This window comes from Chanos chanos, chromosome 2 (assembly GCF_902362185.1).
Source record: "Chanos chanos chromosome 2, fChaCha1.1, whole genome shotgun sequence".
Lineage (NCBI taxonomy): Eukaryota > Metazoa > Chordata > Actinopteri > Gonorynchiformes > Chanidae > Chanos > Chanos chanos.
Window position 1 is genome coordinate 26,348,949 of NC_044496.1, and position 16,083 is coordinate 26,365,031.

The 16,083-nt window shown below is 41.2% G+C and overlaps 2 protein-coding genes across 2 annotated transcripts; one reads left to right on the plus strand and one right to left on the minus strand.

Moving 5' to 3' along the window:
- Positions 1–367: 367 nt before the first annotated feature.
- tirap (toll-interleukin 1 receptor (TIR) domain containing adaptor protein) lies at positions 368–5,684 on the minus strand. Its single transcript, XM_030765208.1, has 2 exons — positions 5,608–5,684; positions 368–950 (listed from the first exon to the last, which is right to left on the minus strand). The coding sequence occupies exons 1-2, from the start codon at positions 5,682–5,684 to the stop codon at positions 368–370; spliced, it is 660 nt and encodes a 219-aa protein (XP_030621068.1).
- Positions 5,685–5,877: 193 nt separating this feature from the next.
- On the plus strand, positions 5,878–15,923 carry srpra (SRP receptor subunit alpha). Its single transcript, XM_030764820.1, has 14 exons — positions 5,878–6,000; positions 6,613–6,696; positions 6,824–6,987; positions 7,324–7,484; positions 9,266–9,422; positions 10,460–10,610; positions 10,754–10,866; positions 11,330–11,448; positions 11,636–11,722; positions 11,922–12,094; positions 12,317–12,530; positions 13,251–13,414; positions 13,921–14,019; positions 14,350–15,923. Exons 1-14 carry the CDS (start codon positions 5,878–5,880, stop codon positions 14,476–14,478), a joined length of 1,938 nt encoding a protein of 645 aa, XP_030620680.1. The 3' UTR covers positions 14,479–15,923.
- The last annotated feature ends 160 nt before the right edge of the window (positions 15,924–16,083 follow it).

The following is a 16,083-nucleotide window of genomic DNA, read 5'->3' on the forward strand; positions in this document are numbered from 1 at the left end:
ATCCACACAAATACATCACAACTGCTGTGAACTGAAATGGTGCTCCTCAAAAAGAAAAAGAAAAAAAGTTTAAAAAAAAAAAAAAAGGATGTGCAAGTAACCGACTTACAAAGCCTTTTTCTGCATCTCCTCACACTAAGCCTTTTCACGTTAGGGCACTATGATTACGAAAATTAAAAATTGCCAAAATTTTTCTTTACATCCATACGAAGAGCTAATGTAGGGCAGTTTAGTGTGTTCTTCTTTATTTAAAATGCTTATGTTTTGTGTAAAGGACTCATTTCAGATAGCGCAAATGCAAGTCAAAGCCTATTTTCAGATCCATTCTGACGATGGCTGAAGGGTAGCATTTTGATTTGGATAAACTCTACTCACATGTGAGGACCGTGGTGTAAACTTTGGAGTAGCCGCCATCTGGGTTCCTGCTCAGGTCAATGGCATAGAGAAAGCGCAATTCATAAGGCAGGTCCCGATAGGACACCTTGAGGGTGGTGGGAATGATTCTCTGGGACATGGGGCCTTGAGACAGGGCCTGCTGCATCTGATAGAGGCACCAGTCGTCCTGCAGGAAGTGTGATGACACCAGCAGAACCCAACAGTGGCTGTTGCGCACAGCATTGCAGAGTTCAGTGCACCTGGCTCCTCCCACAGGACAGTCCCTTGCTGGGAGGTAACAACGGAGACCTTGGTTGGGAGCCTCTAAGTAAAACGCCAAACTTTCTGCTACTTTGTAGTCCTCACTGTTGTGACAAATGCACACATCATAGCTGAGGCTATGGCGGAAGGCGGAGCTAAGAGCAGAGGGAAGTGGCTTTGCTAAGAAGGCAGTGGAGGATGAGGTGAATTGGGAGGTGGAATTAAGGGAGGTTTGTGAAGAACAACAGGTGGAGGATGAGGTATGGGAGGAGTGGCCAATGGGGGCTTTGGAGGAGTCTGTGGATTCACAGGAGCTAGAGGAGTTTGAGGGGACAACGGAGCATCCAGAATGAGAACAGGCATTGGAGGAGAGGCCTGGGGACTCTGAACATCCAGCAGAGGAACAGAGTGCATCAGAGGGTCTGGAAGAATTCAGACCTGAGAGTAACCTTTGTGTACTATCCGATGAGCTCAGCGTGGATGACTCACTCTTTGGTTTCGTAAAAAGCTGACGAAACCATCCTGAAGGGGAACAGAAATTCTGTAAGACACACTGTTTGAGCATCAACCATGGTTACATAACATATTTAAATTGATGAGCTTTGGCAAGGATTCAAACCTAGATCTAATTTACCTATGCGAAATATACAAAGTGATCAAATACTCACATGGAAAACCCATCATGAATCACCATTTGTAAGTTTCAAAAACAAAGTGAGCAGACATGAACATACCATTATTGCTAGTGTTACTATCAGTAAAAACTGAGCTCTTATATTTCTTTAATAACCCATCCTGTGATGTAATATCATTAGCAAATGCAATTCTCTGGAAAGAAGAGTACATGTAGCCACAGCTGTGGTCTGCAGAACCTCATGATTTTGAAATCATCTGAGATTAAAGCACTTCCTTAAGAGGTTTTCCTTTTAACATTCGGATTAGTGATGACAGTTGCCAAGTAGCCAAGAACATGCAAGTATTCCATAAACCCTTAAGCAAACTAATATAACCTACGCTGAAATATCACAGTACCACACAGGTAATTGAGAGTGAAAATAAAGGCATTGTAAGAAACACGTGAACTCACTATGCATGCTGTCGTCATGGTTTCTTTCTGTATCTCGTCACCCTTGCCTAGAAAAATCAAAATCAGTCCCAAATGACAAGGGCCAAAAAACTTATTTCACTAAATTATCTTAAAATATATCCATGCCAGCAATGCCAAAAATGTATTTCACTACATATCTTAAAATATAACCATCTCAGCAAAAGTCTGTGTCTGAAGTAGTCCAGACTCAATAACGATTTCCCTCACACCGTCAAAGTATTTTATAAAGGTGCAAAACATAATGAACATTAAATTACATCCCCATAAATCACACACAGTTCATACACTGGAAAAGCTGCAGCCAGAAACTAAGAAAAATATAATAATAAAAAAGTAAGATTAGGAGAACGATGACTTACCAGTGGTAGCGTGAACACAAGGTTGTGAGACTGTAAGAGGAACTTCAAAACAAACAGGAAGTATTAGGCCGGTCAGTATTTATGGTAGACTAGTGAAGTGAAGCACACCCTGCAAATCTTATCTCTTCATCTTACTTTTATCCATATGTTTGTGGTGTGCCACATCAGAGCGCAGCAAGTGCTATTGAGTATCCTGCAGTGATGAGGTCTGTAATTTACAATAGATAGATAGATAGATAGTGTGGCCAACCTTACTTTGACATTCATGACAAAGAGGATCTAGCATGTTTTTCTAACTGATAAATACCAGTTTAGATTAGTTAGTGAATATATGGCATCATAATGTCAAAGAAACATGCAGAGCTGTGATTAACTGCCTTCCAAATGTTAATATTTAAAACGAAAGTGATTAGTTGTGTAATAGTTAATGGAATTAAATGCACATAAAAATAATAAACACGCATGCATGCACGCGCACACACACACACAAGCTGTCCTCAAGGTCTGCTCAATTCGGTTCAACACAATTCAGTTGCATTGCTTCTGCTGCTAACATATTTGCCATATGACACAAATAGGTGTCACTGTTTCTGATGATACTAATTGTCAGTAATGTAAACCTCAATAACTTTATCAAATCATAATATTCTACAAATATATATAATATACATGCAAATTGCTCCAAAAGTCGACAGGAATTTTGAAGTGCAGTTAATTAGTATCCCACCAAGTAGATCAGCACACTGTGAAACAGAGTCTGCCAGACATACAGTGCCTCAGTGGCACCACAGAGTAAACTTCACTCATACCTTACAATCTAATATTATAGAACCTGCTCATTTGATAAGTATCTGAGAGACTAATAGACACACCTGTATGTTTGACAAAAGTAATCTAACAGAGTTTTCACTTGCATATATGTAAGGCAACATGCATGCGTGTTCTATATGCGTGTATTTTTTTTTTTTTTATAATGTTTATGTGCTGCAATCTCACTAGCTATAAACCAACCCTGTATGAATATTTTACATATGCATATAGTACATATATAGACAATAGGTGTACATGTGAACATGTTGTTGTGGATACACATGTGAGGACTTTACATGATTATGTTCTCATATTTCATACATGTCTGAGGAAGATTCATGTGTATGTGCGTGGAAATGCTGCTTCATACATGTATTTGTGAGTATTTCATATGTACGTGCATTTGAGTGTGAGTGAATACTCAGTGTCACGCATGCCCGTGATCCTTTTTTCAGTCTGTATGCAAACGACAGACATGATACCCCAGCACGTCTCCATAGCATGTGCACTGACATATGTGTAGTGTGTGGAAATTTTCTATTTCTATATGAAACCAAGGACTGCCGGACCCTTCTAAATGTAGCTAAACCAGAACAGTGACACCACACATGAAAGAGAACCATTCATGTGAGACCTTTTAATATAATACGCAAAGGGTGAGTGAATCCAGCAACGCCACAGTCAAGTAACAGGACAGAAAATACCTGAAGCATAAAGGACTTGCTCACAAATGCTGATTAAAAAAACCACACATTTAATAATAATAACTTGAAAAGAACATTTGCTTTCACGTATCAAAGAAATATTTGTTTAGACAAAGCATGGTGGATGCACTTTGTTGCACAAGATGCCTGTGAGATTACTTTCAGGGGTGTGTGGATATAAAAATTCCCCCTCTCTCTGTGTTATGTGTGTGTGTGTGTGTGTGTATTTGCAAATCTTTATGTGTAGAAAACCTATCAGAGGAAACACTTGTGGTTACACTGGTAACATTTCTGTCATGCTATCAAGCAGAAATTCCCCAATCTTCAGAACAATAAAAGGTTAGAAAGGTCTGTGTGGTGTTTTCCCACTGTTTAATGTACTTATGTGTTTGTTCAACCCCTGGCCATATTCTGTGCAGGAGAGGACACAGTTTTAACTTATAAATATCTTGACATATTCTTGGGGGATGTTTCAGTAGATATAGCCGTTGATAAACTGGCATCTTAGTACTCTTTGCACAGGCACATACACTCTTGGAGAGGTTCAATATGTTTTGCTTTGTTTACTGTTTATCTATCCTCATTCAGTTTGGGAATGAATAGGAATTACATGAAAGTTTAGGACCCAAAATGTTTACGTTTAGAATGTGAGTTAATAAGTCACACAACTGGTCAACATGATCACTCTTCAGTTTAATATAAACACACCATTTAATATCATCATGTGTTCATGAAGACACTCCATCATGACTGGAGTCATTCAAAATATCTTAACATATTTTTCTTGAAAAACATAGACTAAATGTATTAAATGTGGGAACAAATTTAATCTAGTGTGTAGTACCTGAGTATATACCTTTCTGTCTTTTAAGATCTTGAGGGTAAGCACCAAAAATCTATATCTTGATTGATGCTGAAAAGCAATTTGGAGTATTTTCATATTTAGTCTCTCTCAGTTTTTTGCAAACTCAGAGCACTATATTGCAAATCACGCAAACATATATGTTCCAAAGGAACTCACAGTTCAGGGACTGGTGTTTGTCAAGACAATTCCCTTTGATTGTGTATTGTGAACACAAAGCTGGTCTGTGTGTTTTAATTTACTTGTTTCTTTGTTTTGCTCTCCAGCTCATTTGCACCTAACAAGTAGTCTGAAGCTGTGTCCGAAATGGCATACTACATACTACTCGCATACTAATTATGACGTAAAAGTAGTAAGTAGTATGCAGTACGTGAAAAATAAAAATTTTGCAGTACACGACAGTTACCCGGATGATGTACTACACTGGCGAAAATTTCTAGTATACATCCCGAGCTCACTTCGCCGACTACTGCATCCCATGAAGCAACGCGGTGATTTCCAACTGTCAAAAAATTTTAAAAATATGGCGGACAGCGACAGAAACAGCTTCAACTTCAACTGCAGCTGCAGTTCCGAAGATAAATGTATCAGTTGCATATTTTGGTGTAATAAATCTTCATACGCTTTCTTATACGGCTACTTTTGATACATATTTGTGGTCGTCGTGTGTTGTTCGATTTTAACAGAACAGATAGCCCAACCGATAGCAAACGTGTAGTACACTACACGAAAGTTGTCATAATTGCGTACCATACTGTATACTAGTGTGTGGAGTAGTGCGCAGTATGCAGTGTATACTAGGCTAGTATGTAGTACGGTAGTATGCCATTTCGGACACAGCCTTAGTTTCAATGACAGATTGCTACGTGAATGGAGAGCTGAGACCTAACTGGGGCTAGGTTTGATGTAGACTTACAAATGAATGTCACAGTCTAAACTGAGTTCTTATTCACATTTTGGTTCACTTCAAAGAAAACTGACACGGGCTGTGAACCTGATGGTTTATTCTGTCTTACTTAAATGGAAGGGCACAAGTACAGCAAAGGGAAACCAGTGCAGTGTAATACTTATTTTTTAAATAAATAAATACGGACCACCGACAATATTACCCGTTCAGAACATGCTAACTTTAAAGACTGTCCGTTGAGAAGGTAGCCCGGCATGGCAGTCATCACGTGGCTCATTATCGGGGAAGAAAACGTCATTTCCGTATTCTGCGACTGACGTGTCTTATAAAGTTTAGATGGTTCCGGACTCGTGAGGGAGATACATCAGATAGCTGAATTCTCGTTACGGTTACCTCTGTAACTAAGACACAACTCACTGGAATTTTAAGAATATTAACTTATTGTTTTTGTTTTCTTTACCTTAGTATCAATTTGAGTCGTGGTTGGCAAGATGCTGGACTTCTTCGCCATCTTCAGTAAAGGGGGAATAGTGTTATGGTGTTTTCAGGGGGCTGGAGTAACTGAATCCTTCGCAGGCCCCATCAATGCGCTCATTCGCTCCGTAATCCTCCAGGTAGGAACTGTCTGACATCTGTAACTCATGTCAGCGGTTTCTAGAGTGTTCAGATTTAGAGCAAACTGTCCTCGCACCAGAGATTACGGTAACGTGCTAAACAGCCACCGTATTGTCGGATTGAGCTAACGATAGCTATCCTAGCTAAATTAACTACGTCAGCAGTGTTGTAGTCAGATCTCTGGCTTGAAATTTAAACGTTGGTGGGAGCCTTACAGTATGAAACGTTCACTGGGTGATGGGATACGAGTGTTGACAAACCACATGATGACAGGCTAGTATAAACCAAATAGTAAACACTTAGCCTGCTGTTGTCAGGTCCAGTTCTGTAAATGGGTTAACCTAATCTAGATTACGAGACTTCTCGATGGAAGCAGAATGCCGAGAGCAATCTGTTGAGCAGAAGTCGATCTCTGCTAGCTGAGTATATTTGTCGTACAATGGATACTTAGACCAATCCGTGCTCGAGCTCTTTGTTTTTGTCAGTTTTTTTCTAAACTGAATCAAGTGTTGTCTCAGGCTACCATGAACTGTGTGCGTTGATGTGTGACTACCAAGTTTTTAATTTTGCTGTCTCATTAAAAATGTGCCTGTTTGTTTTCATAACTGAAGGAGCGCAGTGGGAACAATTCCTTCACTCACAACGCCTTAAATCTAAAATACAAGCTGGACAACGAGTTCGAGCTTGTGTTTGTGGTGAGTGTTCTCTCTTTGCCTGATTCCTCATTTATGATATGAAACATACGCAGTCCATTTTGTAAGCTAAGCAAAGAAGTTCCACCGTCACCTCTGTGACTAACTTTTGCCCGACCCATTGCCACAGGTTGGTTTTCAAAAAATCCTGACGCTAACCTACGTGGACAAGTTCATAGATGACGTTCAGCTTCACTTCAGGGATCGTTATAAAAACGAACTAGAGCAGAGAGGAGCACTGAAATTCTTGGTGAACAATTTTGACTTTGAGGATGAGTTCAACATACTTCTAAGGTAAATGGTTGCTCATGAACACCTGAGCTGTAGTGTAATACATGTGGATTGCTATGCTAACTGCAAATTATTAAATGTCACAAATAAAAACTAGGCACCTCTACCGATCTTTCAATGAGCTGCGCTAAGTGTCCAAGTTCTTCTGCTATTAAAACATAAAAATCTCATTTCCCAGTACTCTGCTGGTTTATATTAAAGGCTTTGCTTGCTTGCCTCAGCAAATATGTGTGATTATATGATTTGGATGTTCTACAGATGAATTTTAATCATTGGGAAAGAAAACTGAAGTTTCTGTAGTGATGATGGATTGTGCGTTTGTTTGTCTGTCTGGCACAGGGAGGCAGAAGAAAGCAGCAGAGAAAAAGCCCCCGGGCGCATGAGGACCTTCAACCAGTCTGAGAAGTCCCGGAAAACTGTGAAGTCTATGATTGAGAAAAAGGGAGAAGATAAAAGTAAAGAGCAGAGCAGCAAGAAGAATAAACCCCCCCCAAAAGAAGGTGAGAGGATTCAACTGTTCCCCTGTCTTAACAGATACACTCTGAATCTCACCGATTTTCTTTTGGTTCTTCACATTACTGCTTTTGAATGGGAGTAAAAATCATCTGATAATAAATTATTCCTAATGTTTACTGTTTTATAGACTAGTGTAGTGAAATGTCCGTCTCTGCTTTTTACAGTTGCACTAGATAGGGTTAAGAACAAACTAGAGCCACCGGTTCAACCAAAACGCATTATTCATTGTTGTACATTTAGAAATAAGTATTCATTTTGAGTATACATTGAATATTTATTTATTATTTGTTTCAAAGTTATCATTTTTCCCAATTTAGAATGTCCAATTAATTATTTCAGAAGTTTCCCCCTCATTTACCATTCACCTCCATATGAAGTTAAGGAGATTAGGATATACTTCCTCCTTCAGATACAAACCCAGTCACACCCTTTTCTATGCTGCTTTGTGCCATTACGTGACATACCTTGAAGAGAGCATTATAGCCCTACATAGATGCCTGACCATCAGTGACTACAGTTTAGCCAAAGTGGGAGAGGAACCTTTGACTAAGTCTGCAGGTGTGTTCCTGTAGACTCCATCGACAACTGTGGCTCAGCCTGCACCTGAGACCTGAAAGTGTAGGATGATGCTCTGCACTGTTAGGAAATGCCCCAGTGGAAAAGACACCCAGGTTACAACCCAGTAGTGATGCTTCCTGGCTTGGCCAAGCCTCCAGGCGGGAGCCGTTGGCAGAGTTTGCAGGCGGGAAGTCTGAAGGGGGTCATCTCCCCCTTCACTGTAATAGCTTGGACTCCTGCTGCTTGGACAGGGGTGGTAGGTTGACAGAGGACAGATCGGGGAGCACGACATGAACCTCCAAGCATGTTACAGCTTCCTGAAAAAAGTCCTCCACAGTGCGGTTAAAAAAAAGCGGTCAGAAACTCCACAAGTGTTGGAGGAGACATGTGGTAGCATACATTCCTCCCCCCCACCAGCAGCATGGGAGTTGTGCAAGCGAGTGGGGTGTAGAAATTCAAGGGCACTGGCTGTGACCAAATTAGGATGAGAAAGGGATAAAAGGGGAAAAAAAGTGCTCCAACTGTGTCACTCGGAACCCCATCAATTTAATTTTGAAATCATAACATACTCCCAAGCCACAGGTGAAAAATACATCATTAAGTCTTTTTTTTTTTTTTTTTTTTTTTTTGGCCAGCTGGGTGAGATGAGTCCAAGTTGAACTGTATCATATTTGTGATATTTATTGACAAACACCAGGCTGTCAAAACAGAAATAGCTAAATTTCTCTTGCACAATACATGACACATGGAGTTCTGTGCTAAACAGAGTACTTAAATATAAATCTCTCAAATAATATTCAGGTGCTATCGATGCTTTCAAAGGTGCAATAGAATGTGGCATTGCTGTTATTATAATTATGTTTACAGTTAAAGCTGAGTAAGATTACAGATTTGCAAGTCATAATGTAGTACTAGGAGTGCCTTGTGGAATAGAGGCCTACAGTAAAACTACATTAAATGTGTTAGTTACAGTCTGATGTCATTTCTGTTGCACCATTTGTAATCTCAGCTGAAACCTAGGTTGGATCTTGGTTGATAGTAAGCAGAAGATGCAAATCGCCAGTCAGTTTCTCAAAATAGTTTATCCTTTTTATCTCTGAAAATGATTTTGAATGACATGGGTATTCCACAGACCTGAGGCCAAATGAACGATTGTCTGTCAGTGTAGGATGATTTTATTTAGAAAGCCTTTTGTAATCCGTTTCAGCTGAAGCAACAGGAGGGGCACAGGTGAAGACGGCCACTCCTGCTGTCTCCCAAAAGCCAGCAGAGAACGGTAACCAGGGCTTGACCAATGAGGAGCTTGAGAGGAACCGTGCCGACTTCTTCCGCAAACAGGCAGCAGCACGAGGGGAGAAAACAGGGTATGTGTATGTGGACCGGGCGTGGTCTACTCCAGGTCCATTCTGTTAGATTTCAGTGTGTCAGTTTGTCACGTGTGGTTTCGTCAGTGTAAATCAAAGGTCAGCTGCATTATATCGGTGTGAACTGCCCCTGTATTATTAGAATGAACCTATTTCTCAAATAGCTCACAAACTCCTCTCTCATGAGTGGGGCATAGTGAGTGGATGATCTCTACAGTGGACTCAGAAGTGGTTTATGGAGTGGAAATTCAGAACAAAATTGGAAGAGAACAGAGTTCTGACTGATAGCACAGATGAAGTGCTACATTGAAAGCTGTTTAAGAACATAGCCACTAAATACAAACCAGCGTAACCCAGTAGAGAAATTCCTTCATTTTTCAGGTTAATTTCAAAGCTACCTAGCAAGCTCTATCTAAGCCTCTGTATGTTTTCCCATACTCGGTCTGTGTTCACTGCTGGTTATGTAACTGTCAAGCCTGCTCGGTTGCCTTTTTTTTCTCACTGATGATAAATAATGGCTTGGAAGATAATGGTTGATTATTAGTACAAGTGTGGCTTTGAGGGTTGGTCATGCCCGGTCTCCTTTTGCTGTTAACATGGTTTAAAGCAATTTTAAGCCGTATTTTACGCAAGACCGAAATAAAGAAAATAGGGATGCTCTTCAGAATGGAATAAGTGGACAAAAATATTTCTACGCTTTGCCGTACTGTGCTTGGTAGACACAGATAACCCTGGCCCGTTACGGAAATGTTTTAACAGTCTTTAATCTCAGCCATAACTGCTGAAGCTTGTAATAACAGTTGAGACCATCTTCACATCATTTGCTGAGTCAAACAAACTGCGTGTCAGCGTTTACTGTTTAATTAATGATGCGGAATCAGAAAATCAGATCAAAGTGCTCATGCTGAATGATTAAAATATCAGTCTTTGGTTTGTATCTGTTTGGGGAAAATACATTTACCCTCAGTGCCGTTGTATTATTTATTTATTTTTTTTCCCTGTCTTAATTATGTCCTCCTCTGATTGGCCTCACACAGCAAGTCTCCGAAACCCCAGCAGCCTAAGAAGAAGTCTGGGCGAACGTGGGATCTGGGTGGAGTCAGCACCAAAGGTCTGGACTACAGCGAAACCAATGGCAACAGTTCCCCTGACAACCCGGAGCAGGAAAAGGAGATCTCCTCTGAACCGGTACGGAGCAGAGAGGAGCGCATAGAGCAGAGAGGAGAAGAACTGTGATATTGACTTGGCACAGAGACACACAGTCTTCAGTACATTCCCAGCTACAATTTCACTTTGATTTTTCCTTTTATTTCCATCTCTTTGCTGTTTAGATGATCCAGGTGGACTCGATGAAGGGCGAGTTGCGTGCTATTTGCTGTGAAGATGATGAAGAAGAGGGAGACGAAGAGGAGAAAGTGGTTGTTGCTGACACCAGCAAGAAAGGGTAGGCTGGGTTCAGTCACAGCCCTTCGCAAACCATAAACCATGTACTGTGACTGTGAAACCATGAAACATAAACCGTTTCACTTGCTCTGTGAAATCCTGATTGCAGGTTCTGTTAGAGTGAATGTGTCTGAATGTACAGAACATGTAGCCTGATAACGTTCAGTGTGTCTGAATGTACAGAACACGTAGCCTGACGATGTTCAGTGTGTCTGAATGTGCAGAACACGTAGCCTGACGATGTTCAGTGTGTCTGAATGTGCAGAACATGTAGCCTGATAACGTTCAGTGTGTCTGAATGTACAGAACACATAGCCTGACGATGTTCAGTGTGTTTGAATGTGCAGAACACGTAGCCTGACGATGTTCAGTGTGTTTGAATGTGCAGAACACATAGCCTGACGATGATGTGAAAGTCTGAGTCTAAATATTCATTGCATATGTGGCTGTATGTGTTTCAACAGAGCCAAAAAAGGTGGTTTTGGGGGGATGTTCGGGATGTTTAAGGGTCTGGTGGGCTCTAAGAGCCTGACCCTTGAAGACATGGAGCCAGTTCTGGACAAGATGAGGGAGCACCTCATTGGTACGTTCTCCTCCATCCAGGCCACGCACACAGAAGTCAACGCTTTTCACAGAGATGATTTTGTAACTCAGCAAAAAAAAAAAAACAGGCTACTGGAAGGTCTTAACAGAAATTTAATTACATTTTGATTTTGTGTGGAGGAGGGAAGTAATTTGTTTTTAAATGGCTTGGTTGTCGTGTTTTTCAGCTAAGAATGTAGCAGCCGACATTGCCTCTCAGCTCTGTGACTCTGTGGCCAAGAAACTGGAGGGCAAAGTCATGGGCACTTTCACCAGTGAGTGCATCTGCCAGACAGCCTGATCTCACACACACACACACACACACACACACACACACAAATCTTTTTTCCAGTCAATCCACCTGCCACCCAGCCTTCAAAAGCACTGTTCTTCCCACACCCCAAGCCTGTACTGGTGAAAACAGCCAATCACGTGCCTGTGTTTCTGTCTCCGTCTCCATCTCCGTCTCTGTAGCTGTGGCCTCTACGGTGAAGCAGGCTCTGCAGGACTCTCTGGTGCAGATCCTGCAGCCAAAGCGGCGTGTGGACATCCTGAGAGACGTGTTGGAGGCACGCTCCCAGAATAAGCCTTTTGTCATCACCTTCTGTGGAGTCAACGGGGTCGGCAAATCCACCAACCTCGCCAAGGTCAGCCCCACAAATGCACCCCATTCAGTCTTCTAAAATCCCTCTCTTTTTATCGGTGTGATGTCAGTAGTTTTACACGATTGGCATTTTTGAGTGTTAAATTCAGAAACTTTCAAAAAGCACTCATAAAAGCATAAGGAGCCTTATGGACATGGAGCAAAATGTAGAGCAGACATAGAGAATCTTGAGACTGACTACAGTCTATGTTCCCTCTGCACGCAGATCTCCTATTGGCTGATTGAGAATGGCTTTTCGGTGCTGATCGCGGCGTGTGACACGTTCCGTGCGGGGGCCGTGGAACAGTTGCGGACCCACCAGCGCAGACTGAACTCACTGCACCCCCCTGAGAAGCACGGCGGACGACCCATGGTCCAGCTCTACGAAAAAGGCTACGGCAAAGATGCCGCTGGCATCGCCATGGAGGCTATTTCCTACGGTAACCAGTCCATTCCAGTCTCCGTGGATTTCAGAGCTATTTGACTCACACGTGTGCTCCTGCTGGATTTCTTTTAAATTCCTCTGATGCGTGGCTGTGCACAAATATGAAAATTATGAGCAGCTTTTTTTTTTTTTTGGGATACTTTAGCCAGCCTGATAGAGTGAACAAATATCTGAGAAGAAACCTTGTAAATACTTAAAAGGGTCACACAGTGTCATCAGAATGTACTTGTTGTAGACTTCAGTGGAATTGAGTTTGATTCACTGCTGACTAGCTGCCATGGGAGAGCTGTTCCAAGTGTGACCTTTGAGAGAAAGTCTCCACTTGTTACCAGAGCCTAAAGAATCGATGCTACAGAAAAAAGCTTTGGCTAAAAATCTAAAAGGATTTGAATTGAAAATTTCAGATATCCTGAACAAGTCTAATAACAGTAAGGTATGTTTAAACAGTCCAGAGAGTTTGATTTTGCCATTGTTTAATAGTTCTCAAAATGACCATTAGAAATAGCAGAATCATTACATGATTCCAATATGGGCTATATTGTGTTGTCTGACACCAAATTTCAATTAAAATCAAACTGATTCCAGTTTAGATCAAACTGACAACAGTTTAATTCAAACCAGGACAAATAAAAAGTCTGTGCCTTATTGTTATCATATAGTGATTTCTTATGTCTGATATCTCTGTGTCCTTTCCCTCTCTTTTACGCCTGCACAGCTCGTAATCAGGGCTTTAATGTGGTACTGGTGGACACAGCCGGGCGCATGCAGGACAACGCTCCACTGATGACTGCCCTAGCCAAGCTGATTGCCGTCAATGTCCCAGACTTGGTCCTGTTTGTGGGCGAGGCACTGGTTGGCAACGAGGCCGTGGATCAGCTGGTAAGGCAGACTCTGCCCAACACTAATCCACAGGCTCCCTCATGTTGACACCAGTAGCCATAGACAGAGACTCTGAACCAGTGAACTGGCAGCTGATAGCACAAAGCTCCTAATCTAAAGCTAAGATGAAGGCCAATTAGCACCATTGAGAGCCTATGTCTGGCCAAGGTTTTATTACTGCGTGCTTTGTTTGCGGCATATGTTTTTTTAAACTGGCAATTTGATAGTCACTCTTGTATGCATCTCTGGGAAGTTTCTAGTTGCATTTTCAGAAAGGTCCTTCAGAGGGCGCTCTCTCTCTCTCTCTTTCTCTGACTCTCTCTCTCTTTGTGATTCGGTTATCCTTTTTTGGGCAACTTTGCATTGGATTCCCTCATTAAACTTGTACGTGCGTTTTAGGACAAATAGAGAGAACAAATGCATTTTTTTTTCCATTTTTCTGTTTTCAGTTATGGACGTTACTAAATGACTAAGAATGTTGAGAGAGCATGTTGTTTGGCTTGCAGGTTAAATTCAACCAGGCCCTGGCAGATCACTCAATGTCTGATAAGCCCAGACTCATTGATGGCATTGTTCTCACCAAGTTTGACACGATTGATGACAAGGTAAGCATTCTTACAATACATTTAGAACTGTTTAGAATTTTATGAATGCAAAAATTCAGTAAAAGTGAAGTCATGTGTTGCTGCTGGTATTTAGGATCAATCTTGCAGGTGAAAATGTTTAAACTCTATCAGCTTGCCAATTTGGACAGAACTCAGAACATTGTTTTGTTGTTGTTGTTTGTTGTTTAACTGTGGCATAAGTTACCTTTGGCTACAACGTTGCACCACAGGCTCATAACATTGCAGTTTAGTTACATCAGCACATTGCTTTCTGAGTTGTGAGGTTAAATGTGTTTTTTTTTGTTTTGTTTTGTTTTTTTTGCCACTCAGGTTGGCGCTGCCATCTCTATGACCTACATCACAGGCCAACCGATTGTGTTTGTGGGCACTGGGCAGACCTACAGTGACCTGCGTAGCCTCAATGCTCAGGCCGTAGTGAGTGCCCTCATGAAAGCCTGAGTGATCCACACACCGATTAACAACAACATGGGTCACCTAAGCCAGGTCCTGGGAGACACTTCTGTCTGGAGGTTTTTCCACTTTTCCTCCAGCCGTCAAATCTGCTTAATCAACATGGTCTTAACCAAATTCATTACAGTTCCTGACCTTAGGAGAAGAGAAGTATCGATTGGGTTGAAAGATTTGTCGGAAATAAATCCAGATTGTATGGTTGTAACTCAGGACCTCGATGACCCCTGTTGATTGATTGATGTGCTGACAAAGCCAGTCACACCAGCGCTTACCTGCTATTGCCCGCCTGCTGCCTCCATATAGACCTTTCTGTCACACCAGTCAGAGATTTACATACATTCACACAAACCCACCCGGCTTTCATCCAGCATGGTCTGGAAACAGGGAGGACTAGTCAACTTTATCAGCACAGAGGAAGCGGAAGAGAGAAAACTCTTTCACACTCCTCTTGCCTGACCTTACGGGGCCAACTCGTGTGTTCATCAGATCAGCTTTCAATTCAGTTATTAAAACAAAACAAAGCAAAACAAAAATGGAACAAATATAATAAAGTAAATCTAATATATTCCAAATGCATATTCTAAAATGTGTAATGTTTCTTTTTCCCTTTTGTGTTTTCTTAGTGAAACTTTTATAATCATGCTTTTGATATTAGGGAAGAATTTGCATCATGAGTTTAAAAACATACAAACAAAAAAAAAACAAAAACAAAAAAAAAACACCAAACAAAAACAATCAGTGCATAAGAATGGGCCCACATTGGGGGGGAAAAAAAAAACAAGAAAAAAAAAACGTAAGCAGTTCTGAAAACTTGTGCAGTGTGACCAGTGGCCCCTCCCATCCCAGGTTGAGACTTAGTTACCATAGTGCCTGTTCACATCCAGTCCTGTGAGGAATCACCACTGCATGGGTGTCTGTTCAGTGTCGTGATTTGGGCTAGTTGGGCTCTCGCATGATAACAAGCCTAGGTTCTACCTTTAGCCCTTTATTAGTACTCTACCATAATTAGTTGGATCACTTCCCTCTGGACACAAACCATGAACTGACCTGTCAGGACAGGTTAAGCCGATGAAATGGAGCACATGCTTTCAGTGGTACTGCGGTTTAAGGTTGGTAATGGGAGTTGGTTGACGTAAACTGGGGCAAGGAGGATCGCTCTGTTCATACTGGCATGGTGGTTTGAGAAGCGCTCTGAGCTGAGCCGGGCTAGGCCTGGAATGGTCAGGCTATACTTATTTACTTAAGGGGTTTTTTTTTCTTTTGCGGCATATTTGCCATTGTACCTTTTTTTTTTTATCGTCCCTGAATTCAATCAATTTAGAGCAAAGCCCGGTTTAGTTCTCGACTTCACCTCCCTTAATTTGCAACAACGGAAAGATAGAAATATGTTGTCATAATTTATAAGAATGTATATTTGTAAAATAAAGCTGCTAGAATGGCTTATAATGACATCCTGTTCATTCTTGATAATTTTATTTGTTTTCAAAACTTGTTGATTCCGTTAAAACTTACTTCTGACATTATTTATTTAAATTACCATCATGCAATAACATTTTATTGGATAGGAACAATTTTGAGTATTACAATGTGTAA